Source organism: Triplophysa rosa, linkage group LG1 (assembly GCF_024868665.1).
Source record: "Triplophysa rosa linkage group LG1, Trosa_1v2, whole genome shotgun sequence".
In the NCBI taxonomy this organism is placed as follows: domain Eukaryota; kingdom Metazoa; phylum Chordata; class Actinopteri; order Cypriniformes; family Nemacheilidae; genus Triplophysa; species Triplophysa rosa.
The window spans coordinates 13,570,790-13,587,893 of record NC_079890.1 but is presented as its reverse complement, the minus strand read 5'-3'; the positions used below and the strand labels follow the sequence as shown (position 1 = coordinate 13,587,893).

The following is a 17,104-nucleotide window of genomic DNA, read 5'->3' as shown; positions in this document are numbered from 1 at the left end:
TGAGTTAAGGGTTCTCAACTACTTTGATTACTTTTTTATTATTTTTTATCTTTCATTTGGTTGTATAGCTGATGTTAAGGTTACACAATACTAGCACGCCATCTAGTGGTTTTCTTTTTATGGAAGGTATGATTGTAAGAAATGTTTATAGGCACTTTTGGCAACAATAACACAAATATAACAGAAATAACAGAATAGTAGTGTCACAGTTTTAGTCTGTTTAGTTTGGTTTTCTGTGTTCCTGTTTTGCCCGTGTTCCCTCATTAGTTTCCCTTGTTGTTAATTGCCCCACACCCGTTTTTTTCTCCCTGATTACGTTCCCCTTGTGTATTTAAGCCTGTGTCTTCCTCAGTTCAATGTCCGGTTTTGATTATGTTATACGTGTGGTTGAGTTTCTTTTCTTTGCGCCTGGATTTATATTAAAGTTCTGTTTTGGGTTCTATTTTCGTCGTGCGCTTTTGATCACAGCCATTCCGTGACAAGTAGACATTCAACCCCAAATTCTTACATATTGCATAATAATAAATCCAATTAAACCATTAATATACAGTACCCTTCAAAAGTGTTGAAACACTTGACTGTGGTGAGGGTGTGAGCGAAAATAAAATTGTACCCACATGGTTTCTACATTTCTTTTATTAAATATATATTTAGTTTAATATATTTTTTATATATATATATTTGAAATGGATGACTTGGACTAAATAATGGAAAGCAGCCAATAAGATTCCTTAATAGATGGAAATGATTTCAATACTGTTTAAAAAGCTTCCCAAAAAGAAGCTGGCTAATAAAATGCCAAGAGCATAATTTTGCATATTTTATGGTTTCTTTAAAGATACTAAAATATAACAATTCTTATTTCGTTTGGATGCTTTTAGTTATAATAGTTACAATTGTGTTATTCCACAGTTTGATGTCTCTACTGTTATTCTGAAATATAGAAAAATATAAAATAAAGTATAATAAAATATAATTAATAAAGAATGAGTGTTTCAAACTTTTGAACGGTTGTGTATGTAGCAGCTTTCTTTACATTTTTAACCCTTGTGTGCTGTTTTGGACATTTTGGTTCATTTCAGTTTTGTTTTGTTTGTCGTTTTGGCTGTGTTTATGCAAACATCATACATTTTGCAAAATGTGTGTATTTTTAGTGGAATTTTAATATTTTGCTCTATTTTGCTTTTATAAATGTTTTTTAAACTAGGTACATACGATTGTTACACTCATGTCCATTTGGACAAAAATGTCCTCATTGAAACCCATTAAAAAAAAAAAGAAAAAGAAAATGTTTGCCATGCAAGCATCATACATTCAATATAAAAACCCTTTGATTATGTTGGTAAAGGGTTCAAAATTAAGAAAAATGAATACATTTCAAGAAAATTTACCTTTTGCTTATGCTATTGTCTCCATGCTTTTATGGAGCATTTCGGTTTTTCTGTTTCTGCTGTATTGCAGCACTGCAGGCAAACCAAACAAAAGAAACAGCTATAACTGTGTTTATGTGTTAGTAGTAAAGATGTCAAAGTGTGGTTTGTATGTGTGTACTGAAACAACTGTGTGTGTGTGTGTGTGTGTGTATATACACCGTTTGAACGAACTGAGATAAAAGGTGAGCTTGATTTTGATGTAGAAGTTCAGAAGCAGTTTTCACCATAAAGGCATAATAGATGTGGCATTATATAAACAAACTAGGTTAGAAATGAATGGTTTGGTAGCTATAGTTAAAAATTAAAGTTAGTAAAAGTATTTTAATATATAATCATTTTATGAGGGTTTTTGAACATGGACATTTTTGTCCATTTTGAACCTAATTGTAATATTTTTTTAAAAATCTGACACTGCTCAAAAAATAATAATACAATAAAATCATGTTGTTGTCAATTATTAACATATCCAAGACTGTAATAAAAAAAAATCTGATTCACATGTAGTATATAGAAAATATTTAGAATTATTCATTTTTTTCATGAAAAACAACAGGGTCACGATGTAGACAAACTGGCATTTAAAGGGTTACAATTCTAAAAATGAATGAATGTTTGGTAGTTATGATAAGAACTGAATCTAGTGAAAAAATACAGTGTGAAAAAAATGGATTCATAATATTTTTATGACTGTTTTTGGACATGGGCTTTTTTGTCCATTTTCAGCCTAAGTGTGAGTTTTTTTTTATCTTACACTGCTCAAAAAATAACAATGCATTAAAATTATTGTTTTTATTGATTAATAACATATCCAAGACTGTAACAATAAAAATCAGCTTCACATTTAGTATATGGAAAATAATTAGAATTATTCATTTTTTTCATAAAAAACAACAGGGTCACCATGTAATCAAACTCGTATTTAAAGAGTTAAAATTCTAAAAATGAATGAATGCTTGGTATAGTTTTGATAAGAACTTATTCTAGTGAAAAAAATGAAGTCATTGAAAGTGTGAAAAAATATGTATATATAATATTTTTATGACTGTGTTTGGACATGGACATTTTTGTCCATTTTCAGCCTAAGTGTGAGTTTTTTAAATTGATGCACATGGGTTAAACTATATGAAATATAATCAAAAACCTGAAGTGGATGTCACCAAGCCCTAAACCTCTATACTAGTATCAAGGGGGTTAGTAAGTACACTGCGGGTCGGTGGAGATGATCAGAGGCTTTGTGTTCACACCTCCTCTACTGTTGCAAGGGCTGAGAAATGCATAGAGTTTCTCATTGAAAGACTGACCAGTGAAGGAGTAGATAAGAGACTTGGTCTCAACATTATAAAAAGTGACCAGACCCTCCTCATAATCCACAAAGACCCCCACCGTCTCAGGCTTCTCGTTTAGGCAAAGGGAAATGGGGCTTGATTCATTAGCCATGTATTTATTTCCATTTCTAAGCCATACTGTCCAGAACCCATTGTCTGGGCTCACTGTTATTTTCCCCTTTTTGTTAATGGAGTCGCTAGCTACACCTATGTCCCATTCAGGTTTATCACCAACTTGCACCTCAAAGTAAAATCTTCCACAGGAAAATCCATCCCTTCCCAGGACACAAGCGGAGCAATCAAACCTCTCAGGATTATTCGGAACATCTATCCAAGTTCCATTATACTTCACTTGTTTCCCATCCTTAGACAGAGTAAGTTTAGGGTAAGCTGTGTTAGGATCCAAAATCACATCCACTGCAAAATAATCACAGAAAACTGATTATGCTAACTATCGTCCAATTTCCAACCTACCGTATGTCTAAAAAATGATGGAAAAGGTGGTGGCCACTCAACTGCAGTCATTTCTAGCTCACAATGATCAGTTCGATGTATTCCGGTCAGGTTTACGCACGCGCCACAATACTAAAACCGCTTTAGTAAGGGTTATTAACGACCTTCTACTTTTTGGGGACTCAGGTAATCTTTCCCTACTCTTACTACTTGATCTCAGCTCAGCTTTCGACACCGTTTGTCACAAGCTGTTACTTAAGCGCCTCTCAGAGATTGGCATCTCAGGATAACGTTATCTTGGTTCAAGTCCTATCTGGCGGACAGACAATACTACATTACCATGCATAACTATAAATCTCCCACGGTCTTACTTAAACAGGGTGTCTCACAGGGCTCAGTTCTTGGGCCATTACTATTTATTATTTACATTATGCCAATCGGTCAAATTATCCGACGCCATGGTTTTCAGAACCACTGCTATGCGGACGATATTCAGATTTACTGTATACCTCCTGCCGAGCTGACTCTATACACCAAACTACAACTCTGTTGTCTTGCATTGAATAGCTAAAGACTTGGCTAACTCAAATTTTCTTAGTTTGAACTTGACTGAAACAGAAAGCTTACTTGTCGGTCCCCCAAACCTAACAAACCTAACAAAAAAACATAGCTAATTCTCCCAAACTTGATCTTGAAGCTACATCAATTATTCCATCTGCCACTGTTCAAAATGTAGTTTTTTTCAACTTTGCCATATTGCCAAACTCCGTCGCTTCATCGGCCGAAAAGATGCGGAAACATTAGTACATGCATTTATCATCTCACCTCGATTATTGTAATGCCCTTTTTACTGGACTACCGGTGCACTCTGTCTCTCATTTGAAATACATTCAAAACTCCGCCGCACACGTTAATTTACACTAAATGGCCTGCCCATATCACCCCTGTTGTGTTTAATCTTCACTGGCTACCTGTGTCCATTATCTATAAAATCCTTCTGCTTACCTTTAAATCACTGTATGGTCTTGCTCCTATTTATCCCACCGACCTACTCTCTCCCTATATCCCCTCCTGATCACATCGATCATCTGAAGGTAAATTGCTATGTGTACTAAGATTTCGCTTGTCATCTCTTTAACCTATACTTCAGGTCATAATCTGTTTTCTGTTATGGTTGTCTGTACTATTATCTATATGTCTCTTGCCACTGTCATTTTAAAGCGTCCTTGAGTTTGGGAAAGGCGCTATATAAATGAAACGTATTATTAATATTATTATTAATCAACACATTATAAGCAGTCCAGGCTGAATCTGAAAGGTATCTATTTGGCCCATGTTGCTTACCTGCATAAAGTTTCTGTATTGTACTCAAATCTGGTGATGGAAAAGGATTATTAATATACATAAATGTTAATGTAAGCAAAAGACAAGCATATTGAGTATATTTGTCTTACCCACATCCAAGTTTGCGAGCTTGACTTTATTCATTTTTACTTCTTTCTTCAGAGAGCAAGTGCTTTTGTCCATTTTACCCAGAGTAAAGTAGATTTTTCCTTCTTTCAGAACATCGCTGGATTTTGTTTCAGAGAAATCTGTCAGGGTGCCTTGCTGTGTGCCAAATGGAACACATTCATTCTTTTTCTTCATTGCTGGAGAACTTTTAGGTACAGGTAAAGAAAGCTTCATAAGAGAATCTGTATTTGTGCTGCTGAAAACAAATATGCCTTTCGCTGAGTTTGTTTCAATAGTATTCTCTCCAAGCGCTGATGCAGAAGATGTAGGTACTGGTAAAAAGTTGAATTCTTGAATATCTGAAGGTTGAGCTGGGAAATAGAATTTTAACATTTACTGGAATGTTTAAATATTCAGCAAGCAAAGAAACGGTGCCCAGTATGGAAAGGGGATATATGATCCATCAAATAAATCAGTTGATAAATAAACTGAAAATATTATTCTTTTAATCAGATATATACATTACAGAGCTTGTAGTCTGAATTAAAATGATTTAAAAAAGTACTTTGAAGTACTATCACTATTAAATCTGTGTATGGTTAAAACATTTTTCATATGCTTGTAGAATATAATGCACTGATTTTGTAATTAATCTGTTTTATTTTTAAATATTTATTTTCATTCATTTTAAAGTTTTACGTTGAAATGTTTTTTTCTTTGAATTTTAGTTTTTTACTGAATTTAAAATGAACATGTTTAGTTTGAATCGCATTTTATGTGAATGTTCTTATACGTTTTTTAAATATATAATTCCAATACAAAATACTTACTGGTCTCAAAAAACCTTTTCACTTCCATTTGGACATTCTCCTGGAGGCAGGTAAAAGTTTTCTTTAGGGTTTCTGTGTTGAGATCAGTGTTGATGCTGATGTTGGTCCAGGACTTGACTTGCAGAGGGCTGCATGCAGATGATGAGTATGTCTACATTTGAAGGAGACATGGCTCAGCATGAGTGATTTCTGATTCAGAGTGCTTTATTGAATGAACACTGACCTGAAGAAGATGGAGATGATCCTCAGTGTGTGAGATTTGCTCCAGCTCAGTGTCTCTCTTCTTTAATTCAGTGATCTCCTGCTCCAGCTCTTTCATGAGATCTTCTGCCTCGTTCTCTGCTGCTTTCTGCTTCTCCTCCAATAGATCAAGCAGTTCAGACTGACATTTCTCAATGGAGCGGATCAGAGTAGTGAAGAGCTCACCGCTGCACTCTTTATCTCGCTCATCGTTTTTCTGGTTACATTGAGGAGAACATTAAAACGAAACACTATGAAATTAAAGTGATAGTTCACCCGAAAATGAAAATTTTGTCATCATTTCACCCTTCACCCCTTAACGGTTTGAAATGAACTATCACATGTAAAACTATTCATATCTGTCTTTAGTTATGGTTTCCTTGTAATATCTGACACTGCACCTTGTTTCGCTTTGCTATGTTTTGAATGTGCTTAATCTTCTTTTGTCTTTCCTGGATCATCCTTTTGACATCTCTATGTTCCTCTCCCAACTGAATCTGAAGACAGTAATTGAAAGGAGTTGCATTTTAAGGCAGCTGCAGTAATTTTGATCTATAATAGATTGACATGCAAACCAAAATGTGAATCAATAAGACATTTGAAAGAATTTTTGTCTCACCCTCCTGTGTGAATTCTCTTGCTCTATTGAAACAGTGTCATGACTCGTATGTTCTGTTTCAGTGCAGAACAGACACAGAAAGGTCTGATCATCTCGGCAGAATATCTCCAGTGGTTTCTCATGACTGGTACAGATGTAATCTTCCAGGTTCTCCACAGGACTGATCAGTTTGTGCCTCATGCGTCTGGGTGCAGTTTTGTGATTCTCCAGGTGAGTCTCACAATAGGAAGCCATACACTGCAAACAAGACTTTACTGCCCTTAGTTTGTTTCCAAGGCAGAAGTCACATACAACATTAGATTTGTTGGTGTTTTCTTGCATCTTCATACGATCAGCAACAACCTTTGCAAGCTCTGTATTAATCTTCAGTTCTGGCTTCGTTTCAAATTCTTTTTTACAGATTGGACACACAAAGATCTGTCCACTGTCCCAGCATGCATCGATACAGACTTCACAGAAGTTGTGTCCACATGAAGTTGTGACTGGGTCAGTGAACACGGCCAGACAGATACCACACTTCATTTGTTCATCAGTGAGTGAACAGCTGGAGGAAGCCATGGCTGTCAGCAAAGAAACAGTGACATCATGTGGCTGATTTTAAAATTGGTCAGGACATTCATGTTTACGTAATGAAAAACAGAGCTGAGTATAATAAACATTGCAACAATGAAAATATGAGCTTTGACTACTGTTTGTTAACATAAATGTAATATAAGTAAGTACCAGTGTTGGGTAAGTTACTCTGAAAAGTAATTAATTACTAATTACTAATTACATATTCAATAGTGTAATTAGATTACTGTACAAGTTACTCTCTCCAAAAAGTATTTAGTTACTTATTACTAATTACTTTCTATATCCTATGATCCTACAACCTTGATTAGTTAAGTGATTCAAGGATAGACACGAAACGGCTCTTTTAATTCATTCAAATAAATAATATTAAACTACATAAAGTACTCTTATTAACTGACCAAACTATTACAAATGTGAGAATTATACATTAAAGCAGGGATTTTAAAGTTAGACTTTGAATTTTGATGTCAATTCCATTATTGCACACACATACACTCACCTAAAGGATTATTAGGAACACCTGTTCAATTTCTCATTAATGCAATTATCTAATCAACCAATCACATGGCAGTTGCTTCAATGCATTTAGGGGTGTGGTCCTGGTCAAGACAATCTCCTGAACTCCAAACTGAATGTCAGAATGGGAAAGAAAGGTGATTTAAGCAATTTTGAGCGTGGCATGGTTGTTGGTGCCAGACGGGCCGGTCTGAGTATTTCACAATCTGCTCAGTTACTGGGATTTTCACGCACAACCATTTCTAGGGTTTACAAAGAATGGTGTGAAAAGGGAAAAACATCCAGTATGCGGCAGTCCTGTGGGCGAAAATGCCTTGTTGATGCTAGAGGTCAGAGGAGAATGGGCCGACTGATTCAAGCTGATAGAAGAGCAACTTTGACTGAAATAACCACTCGTTACAACCGAGGTATGCAGCAAAGCATTTGTGAAGCCACAACACGCACAACCTTGAGGCAGATGGGCTACAACAGCAGAAGACCCCACCGGGTACCACTCATCTCCACTACAAATAGGAAAAAGAGGCTACAATTTGCACGAGCTCACCAAAATTGGACAGTTGAAGACTGGAAAAATGTTGCCTGGTCTGATGAGTCTCGATTTCTGTTGAGACATTCAAATGGTAGAGTCAGAATTTGGCGTAAACAGAATGAGAACATGGATCCATCATGCCTTGTTACCACTGTGCAGGCTGGTGGTGGTGGTGTAATGGTGTGGGGGATGTTTTCTTGGCACACTTTAGGCCCCTTAGTGCCAATTGGGCATCGTTTAAATGCCACGGCCTACCTGAGCATTGTTTCTGACCATGTCCATCCCTTTATGACCACCATGTACCCATCCTCTAATGGCTACTTCCAGCAGGATAATGCACCATGTCACAAAGCTCGAATCATTTCAAATTGGTTTCTTGAACATGACAATGAGTTCACTGTACTAGAATGGCCCCCACAGTCACCAGATCTCAACCCGATAGAACATCTTTGGGATGTGGTGGAACGGGAGCTTCGTGCCCTGGATGTGCATCCCACAAATCTCCATCAACTGCAAGATGCTATCCTATCAATATGGGCCAACATTTCTAAAGAATGCTTTCCATGTTTTCCATTTTGTAAGATTGTCCTTAATTTAACGTTAAAACAATGGATTTGTGTAAATAAACTAACAAATGGGTCTCTGGTGAGTCGCTTGCCTCTAGATGCAAATCATTTTTCTTTTTTAACCTTTACATTTCTGTTCAACCTCCCCATGCTGTGACATTTTAACCTTTTAAAAGTAATGGTTTGGTCTTACTTGATTCATATTTGAAGAAATCAAGTTTGGTTTGAAAAAGGTTATCAGTGTATGTTTTATTGTAATGTGTGTATGTTTGTGTTTACACATTTACCCAGACACCCAGAAACAATATTAAAGGATGAATGCATGAATGCAACTGATACAAGCTTGGTAGAATTTTTTATTGTATATTATTGTATTTTTTTGTTCTTTAGAACACAAAAGAACGATTTTCTGAAGAGATTTTTAAAAGAGAAAGCAAACGGTTCTGGGGCAACTTGTGACTACCATTGTAATTGATATCCTACCATGGATAATCTACAAAGTTTGTTAACATTTCTAAATATCTTTCTTCAAAATTTATACAAGTTTGGAACTACTTGTGTTTGAGTAATTCATGACAGAATTTTCATTTTTGGGTGGACTATCCCTTTAATGTTACAGCTTTCACAAAATATATGTAAATATAATGTATTTCAAGACACCTCCACGGTCCACCATTACTGTTATAGTCTCCATTCAAATGATACGTACAGTGAGGGAAATAAGTATTTGATCCCCTGCTGATTTTGTAAGTTTGCCTACTTACAAACAAATGAAGGGTCTATAATTTTTATGGTGGGTTTATTTTAACTGATAGACACAGAATATTAAAAAAAATCAGGGGAAAAAAATGTTATATAAAGGTTATAAATTGATTTGCATTTCAGTCAGTGAAATAAGTATTTGATCCCCTACCAACTAGCAAGAATTCTGGCTCCACAGATTGGTTATGTGCCTATATGGACCACAGATTAGTCCTGTCACTTTAAGAAAGTACTCCTAAATCAGCTTGTTATGTATATAAAAGATGCCTGCCAACAGAATCTGTATCTTCCAGTTCAACCTCTCCAACACCATGGTCCAGACCAAATAGGTTTTAAAGGATGTCAGCGACAAGATTGGAGACCTGCACAAACCTTGAATAGGCTACAGACAGAAGCTTGGTGAGAAGGAGACAACTGTTGGTGTGATTATTTGGAAATAGAAGATATACAAAATAACTATCAAATGCCCTTGTTCTGGAGCTCCCTGCAATATTTCCCCAATGGGGTAAAGATGATCATGAGAAATGTTAAAGATCAGCCCAGAACTACACGGAAGAAGCCTGTTAATGATTTCAAGACAGTTGGGAACACAGTTAGCAAGCAAAACATTGGTAACACATTGGTAACACGCTATGCCACAGTAGACTGAAATCCTGAAGCACCCGCAAGGTCCTCCTGCCCAAGAAGGCCCGCCTGGCTCGTCTTAAGTTTGACAATGAACATAAAAATGATTCAGAAAAGGCTTTGGCGAAAGTGCTGGCACTGCTGTGAGACCAAAATGGACTCCTGTGTTTGGAGGGAGAGAAATGCTGACTATGAGCCCAAGAACATCATGTCTACAGAGAAGCACAGTGTTGGAAACATTCTGCTTTAGGGCTTTTTCTCTGCTACAGGTATACAGGATGACTTCACCGCATTGAGGGGCTGAGGGACGGGCCCATGTACCGTAAAATCTTGGACGAGAACCTCCTCCCCTTAACTAGGTCACTGAAGATGGGTCATGGATGAGCCTTTAACATGACAAAGACGCAAAACATATTGCCAAGACAACCAAATAGTGGCTTAAGGAGAAGCACATTAAATGTCCTAGCCAGTCTCTAGACCCTAGTCCTATAGAACCTCTGTGAAGGAGGCTAAAACTCCAATTTGCTGAGCGACAGCCAAGAAACCTTAAAGATTGACAGAGGAGTGGACTAAATGTATCCGGACACATGTGCAAACCTGGTGACCAACTATCAGAAATGTCTGACCTCTGTGCTTGCCAACAAGGGTTTCTCCACAAAGTACAAAGTTATGTTTTGCTTGGGGATCAAATACTTATTTCACTGACTGAAATGCAAATCAATTTATAACCTTTATATAACATTTTTTCCCCTGATTTTTTTTAATATTCTGTGTCTATCAGTTAAAATAAACCCACCATAAAAATTATAGACCCCTCATTTGTTTGTAAGTAGGCAAACTTACAAAATCAGCAGGGGATCAAATACTTATTTCCCTCACTGTATATGGCAACACAAGCAACCTGCTAAATAAATACTGCTTATACACAAACACAATTCCTTGGCCTGGTTTTACAGACGAGATTTAGCTTAAGCCTGGTCTATATGTCTTTGTTAAATTAGGACATTTAAGTTACTTTTATACATTTTTTATACAAAAACATTACGGGCGTGCATCTTGAGACAAAACAATGGCACTGATATCTTTTAAGATATGCCAGGGCAAGTTGTTTTTAGCTAAGACAACTCAAGCATTAATTTAAGTCTGGGACTATTGTCTTAAGCCTTTTCTGTAAAACCGGGCATCTATGTATTATTGTAACGCTCATATATTTTTTAATACATATTTCTTTTTAATTTTCTGGCTACGGTTTAAATTCTAATCCCATATTTAAGTAACATTTGTTAATATATAAACAAATTTGTGCAGTAATTATAAACAGCATAATGATTTCTGAACTAATTTCAGTCAATGGAAAATCATTGTCTGTCCTCACCTGTTAGTGCTGTCTTAAAGTCAGGAGGAAAATAGAACTCCTCATTCATTCAAGACCCAGAAGGTTAGCTCATGTGGTGTGTCAAGTTTCAGTTTCATTTCATCGTAAAAATGTGTTGAAACTATGCACTATACAGTAACACACTTTACTTTTGCTTTGCTATTCAAACAACTTTGAAATGGTTTGAGAATGAACCTTTGGTCTTTTGACACAGGACCAGTGGCAACATCACGGTGGTCATATCAGAAAACACTACAGAGCTTTATACAAACAGTCAGATTCTTTTATGTGTTTATATGTTTTGTTTGTAGCTTTAGAGGGATAGTTCACTCAAAAATGAAAATTCTGTCATCATGTCTTTGTTCTGTTGAACACAAAGAAAGATATTTGGAAGAATGTTAGTGTAGCAAAATGCTCAATAAAAGGGAAGGAAGGAGGCAGGAACCGGCGAACAATCACAATAAACTTTAATAAAAAATAAAAAACAATCAATAATCCGGAAGTAAAAAGGCCGGCAGCCACCTCACGGTCAACTGCCGGCCACACAAACATAAACAAAACATGTCCGGGCCCGTTCCTCTCTCGCCGTATCCTCCTGTTGCTCGTCCTTTTTTTGCTTCCGATCTCCTCCATGAGAGATCGCTTCCTCCTCCCAAATTTTGAAGAATTAAGGCAAACAGACAGTTCTGGGCACCTTTGACTACCATTTAATTTTTCTTACTATGTAAGTCAAATATGTCCCTGAACTGAAAATTGCTAATATTCTTCAAAATACATTTCTCTGTGTTCATCAGAACAAAGTAATATACTGCATAGGTGTGAAATTGGTGAAGTTGGGTGAGTTGACAGAATTTTCATTTTTGGGTGAACTATCCCTTTAAATGTAGTTCTATTAAAATATCAACAAAACAAACTGCACTTGCAGTGCAATTCTGAGCTGTACCTGTGCTAAAGTGGTTAATGTGGTGTCTGTCTGAGGGAAAATTGGCCTAAAACATATGGGTTGCAGGAAATAACCATTAACCATTAGCAACCATTTGCACTCACATCAGAATATTAAAATTTAGTGAACACTAGACTCAGTTCAATAGAACCTGAAGGTAGGGGTGAAAAATGGGGTATGCTTTGGTCCTCTGCAGTATATGCAGTGTTTAAGGAGGGGTGTTATTAGTGCCCACAATTTTTTAAAATATAATTAATATAACATATATTTAAAATAATAATCAAATGCTTATTTGCTATGAAAGGAACAGTGTTCAGTGATATCAGAAAGCATGGATGTGATGTAAGTAAATCACCTCATACAAATGTATCAAATAATTTGAAACAGGCATTTTCACTAAATACACAATATATTAATGTTTAACAAATAAAAATATTTTAATGCTTTGTACTTTATGTATAATGTATGTTGTTGTATGTTACAATATGCTCTACCATATCTTTTTTTTTTAAGTTTGCTCATTTTAAGCACTTTTTAACACAGTTTTCAACAGTTTTAAACACAAAGTAGTTTCATACAGAAAGTTAACATGAAGATGGAGGACAACGAAGATCAACAAAACAGGTAAATAGAACAGTTAGTAACGGACCACAATAAACAAACAAACAAAAACTAGAAAGTTTACATAAATTTCAAGCTCAATACTTTAAAAGTAGCTGTGTGTGCTAATCTTTTTGTTTATACTGTTTCAGGTTATGATCTCTATTGTTGTGCAAAGCAACACGAATTTCCCAAAAGTTGTGGGTCACTCTGCTTAAACAGGTGCTCTCCAAAAGTAGTCTGCCCCTCAAAGGGATAGTTCACCCAAAAAGGAAATTTCTTTCTTCATTTGGTCACCCTCATGTCATTACAAACCTGTATGACTTTCTTTCTTTAGCAGAACGAAAAAAAGATATTTTGAAGAATGTTGGTAACCAAACAGCAGACCCCACTGACTTTCGTTGTAAGAACACAAAGCCACTGAGACATTTCTCAAAATATCTTCTTTTGTGTTCTAGAAGAAAAAGAGTCACATACAGGTTTTATTTGACACACGAATAAATAAATTATGACAGAATTTTTGTTTTTGGGTGAGCTATCCCTTTAAATAATGCTGCAGTCTGTGATTGAAAGGGTAGTGTGTATGAGTCAGGGGCTTTAGAGCCGGAGTGTGTGCACGCAGGCTGCAAGGAAGTTGGTCTGTGGCAAAGCTTGTCTCTCTTTATTTCTCACTTGCCATCACTCTCTCAATTTCCTGTTATTTTTATCCATTATCTTGTCTTGGGATTGAAAGCTTATTTGGATCTAGACACACCCCTAGTGGTCTGACTGTGCACTGGACAGAAGTGCACTCTGATCTGCTGTGTCACTAGTCGTGCTGGAATAGTCGTGGATCCTGCTGTACTGTAACTACTGAACACCCATGCTGCGTGTGTTTATCCTGTGTGCCCAGAATGTGCTCACGCATGATGAAGACGTCAGTGATGCCTACTGCACCATCACTTATGAAGGTAGGCACCAGCGGTCTGGTGGACCTGGGTTGAATTCGAGGTTGTCAGCTGTTTTTTTGTGAAATTCATTGTGTATAGTTGTGATTTTCTTAGAATGGCATATTCTTTTCCGCACAATCACATCATTCTCTTATACTCCCTCTTGTTGGTCTGTCTTCCTACTTTCCACATTCCATTAAGCGGGCTATTATTGGAAAAGCAGTTGCAGTGCCTCCCTGACTTGTGTGTGTATATATATGGGTGTCCTGTTGCACATGGAATATGTGTGTGTGTGTGTGTGTGTGTGTGTGATCGTGCTGCAGGGCTGTGCTGTGTTTCTAAGAGATGCTATGTCATCAGTGCTTGGGTTCAGTGTGGGGCGCTCATGGCATTATTTTCAAAGCTTTTGGTGGCCCATAATTAATGTGGATTGGACCAACGGGCCACTGTGTAAGTCAAGTTTCTACCTTGTAAAATCATATAAACAATAAACACAATAAACATGAGATTGTATTTCTCAATAGTCTGATCATTAATCAAATAGCTCAAATACATAGATTTTTTCTGAATGTCTGTCTCAGCAACACAAATACACTTAGGCTCTCGGTCAAATAGGTTGAGAAATACAATTGTTTTGCTCAGTAGAGTGCTTTTAGTCATGAGGCAATCGTAATATAAGCAGACTCACAGAGAGCAGCAGGGATGGCTAAAGTGCTAAATCATGATTTAAAAATCAATATAATGGAGCATTCCATTCCATTCATTCAGTGTACATTTTAGATAAGTCTTGTGCTTTTTTTGTACTGTGTCTCTGTTGCTAACGTTTTAGCGTATAACATATCTGCTTAGAGTTTTCAATATGCTATTCTAAAATCTGAAAACACTTAATAACACTTTATTTACAGAACGAACCCTTATTATATTGCAGGTAAATACAGAAATGCAGGTTAAAATCTACATCTAAATTTAAAATCTAAATCCACGTCAACATTTTTATCCCATATGAAAAAAGAGAATGTATATTATGGAATTTTTATTTGAGTATAGTTTAATTGCTGTAGTACACTACAGTGATCTATAGTATATACTGTAACTATAGTAAATTAATAAACAGTGGTAAACACAGTAGTATACTTTATGTACTCTAGTAATGTGTTAAAACACCGAAATGTTAGAGCTGTAGCCGTGGTCTGTGCACATGCTCTTTATTTATAAGTTTATAATAAGTTTTGGTTCATGGGGCCCTGGGTTTGAATCTCCTGATCCCTCGCCCCCTCTGTCACTCCCTACTGTCCTTTTGATTATTCACTTTTGTATAGAGAAATAAAGACCGAAAAGCCCCTAAAATACACTACAGTATCTCTGAATTTTACTACGGTACACTGCTGTATTTTTTAATGTGGGAATGGATTGATTAAGGAGTCAGAGAGATATTCATTGAAGCTTCAGCAGTCCCATTAAGTCATGGCAGTAGGTGGTGCTCCTCTACTAAAAATGTCTACTGATGTGTAACAAGCTTTAATTCTATTATTGTATAAAAGTCTATTAACGTAAACTACTGACAATATTAGTCATTCCATATGGTAAACTAAATGTCTTTCAGGAAGTAATTGAGTGTTAACATTAATAACATGTCAACTTTTCAAACTTGTGTTACTTTTCAAAATATAGAGAGTTCACCAAAAAAAGGAATATTGTATCATCATTTATTCACCCTCATGTCGTTCAAAACCTGTATATGACTCTTTCTTGTGACATTTTGAGAAAATGACATTAAAAGTCAATGGGGTCCAGTGTTGTTTGGTTACCAACATTCTTAATAATATCTTTTGTGTTCTACAGAAATAGTGGTACTTTTATTGTTTTTGTCTTCATCATGGTTTTATTTTCTACATGTCAGACAAAAATGTGGATGAGGAGAAAAAAACAAGGCAGCAGGAAATGTTTAAATTTCCTCTTGAGTTATGGGCAGGGTCACTGCAAGCGTGGTCCAAAGTAAGATTATCTTCTCTGGCTCAGTAAGTTCTTACATGACATGGTGAGCATGTAAGTTCTTGTAAGGGACACATTTGTTAAGCACCTCAGGCTCCTGATCAAAGAAATAGAGATTGATCTTCTCAGGATTGCAGGGGCTGAGGTCACACTCATCTTCATCTCTGGACCTAAAGATCAGAAAATACGTTTATCTATTCTCGTCAGGATCTTTGCCTCTTCAGTGATCTGATGGTAGTTGGACTTGCTTATCTGTTGGAGAGTTGCTTGGGCATCAAGGCAACATGTTGAGGTGTTTTCTGCAGAGGGCGACCAACCTAAGGAATGTAGAAAAGGGGGAAAGGCATAGTGACCCGCTTGCTAGCATCACTTTTAGAGGTAAGACATAACTCCAGAAACAAGTGATTTTACACCAATGCGAGGTACAGGTTTTTGAGAATCTGCTGGAAATTGTCAATCACCTGCATTGGCCGAGCCTTTAGATACGTAGATGTCACCTTATGCCTGAACAGCGTTCAGTTTTTAAGGTTAGAATTGCAAACCTTAATAGTTAAACAGGAGCAAGTAATAGGATACTGTAACACTGGATAATACCTCAAGATAAATAATGTAGATGTATACTAGAGCTTATGATTTTTTTATCAGTATAAGTTCTTGCTTCTTGAATGAATGAATGAATGACACACTCACTACTTTTAGACTCCCTCACAAACTGAGTGACAGTTCCTCTCATTGTTACAGATTTCCTGTTTTGGCACAGGGATGTACGGGAACATGTGTTCACATGTTTTTGTATGTTGGGTTTCTATGGTAACAACATACTCATCATCACATGTAAATGTCTAAATTACTATTAAAAACAACGACTAACTTATAAAAAATGTTCATTTGAATGCTTTAGCTTTAGGGTGTGTTTTGAGTTTGACATGTCTTGGTTATTGGCTGATAGCTCTTTCAGGATGCTTAAAAGAAACAATGCAGTTCCTGCCTCTGTTATTTAACAGATGGGAATAATCTTGACACACTATACGTCAAAGGTTTTATAAATTAGAACTGCATGGTTTTGTTTTGTTCATTTTTTACTTTTGATTCAAGCTTAGTCTGCATTGCTAAATTGGTTTTACATGTCATTCATTTCCCAGGTGAAACAAAGTACACTAGAAAACACTTAAATGCTATATAAGTGCTCTATTATTTTCATGCACTAATTTGACAAATTAATTAAAACAATGCTTCTTAAAATGAACTTGAGAAGATCTAAATGTACTCATGTGATATATTGAGACACCATGAATTGAACTACAATAACTGTATTTTAGTACATTACAGAAATACAGTAG

At 36.2% G+C, this 17,104-nt stretch overlaps 2 protein-coding genes across 10 annotated transcripts in view; one reads left to right on the top strand and one right to left on the bottom strand.

The window, feature by feature from the left end:
• Window positions 1-2,322: 2,322 nt before the first annotated feature.
• On the bottom strand, window positions 2,323-11,360 carry LOC130562715 (nuclear factor 7, brain-like). Its single transcript, XM_057347929.1, has 8 exons — window positions 11,301-11,360; window positions 6,353-6,912; window positions 6,135-6,230; window positions 5,717-5,950; window positions 5,494-5,644; window positions 4,666-5,034; window positions 4,556-4,585; window positions 2,323-3,175 (listed from the first exon to the last, which is right to left on the bottom strand). The coding sequence occupies exons 1-8, from the start codon at window positions 11,347-11,349 to the stop codon at window positions 2,625-2,627; spliced, it is 2,040 nt and encodes a 679-aa protein (XP_057203912.1). The 5' UTR covers window positions 11,350-11,360; the 3' UTR covers window positions 2,323-2,624.
• Window positions 11,361-13,452: 2,092 nt separating this feature from the next.
• The window catches only part of dysf (dysferlin, limb girdle muscular dystrophy 2B (autosomal recessive)), a 98,739-nt gene continuing 95,087 nt past the window's right edge, over window positions 13,453-17,104 (top strand). For 6 of the 9 annotated variants that reach the window (XM_057349909.1, XM_057349601.1, XM_057349525.1 and 3 more), the window contains exon 1: window positions 15,807-16,142. In XM_057349909.1, the coding sequence (XP_057205892.1) occupies window positions 16,049-16,142 (94 nt within the window). In that variant the 5' untranslated portion in view covers window positions 15,807-16,048. Of the gene's footprint in view, window positions 13,794-15,806; window positions 16,143-17,104 lie in introns of those variants that run through there. The other 3 variants (XM_057349980.1, XM_057349835.1, XM_057349450.1) reach the window with 1 other exon arrangement.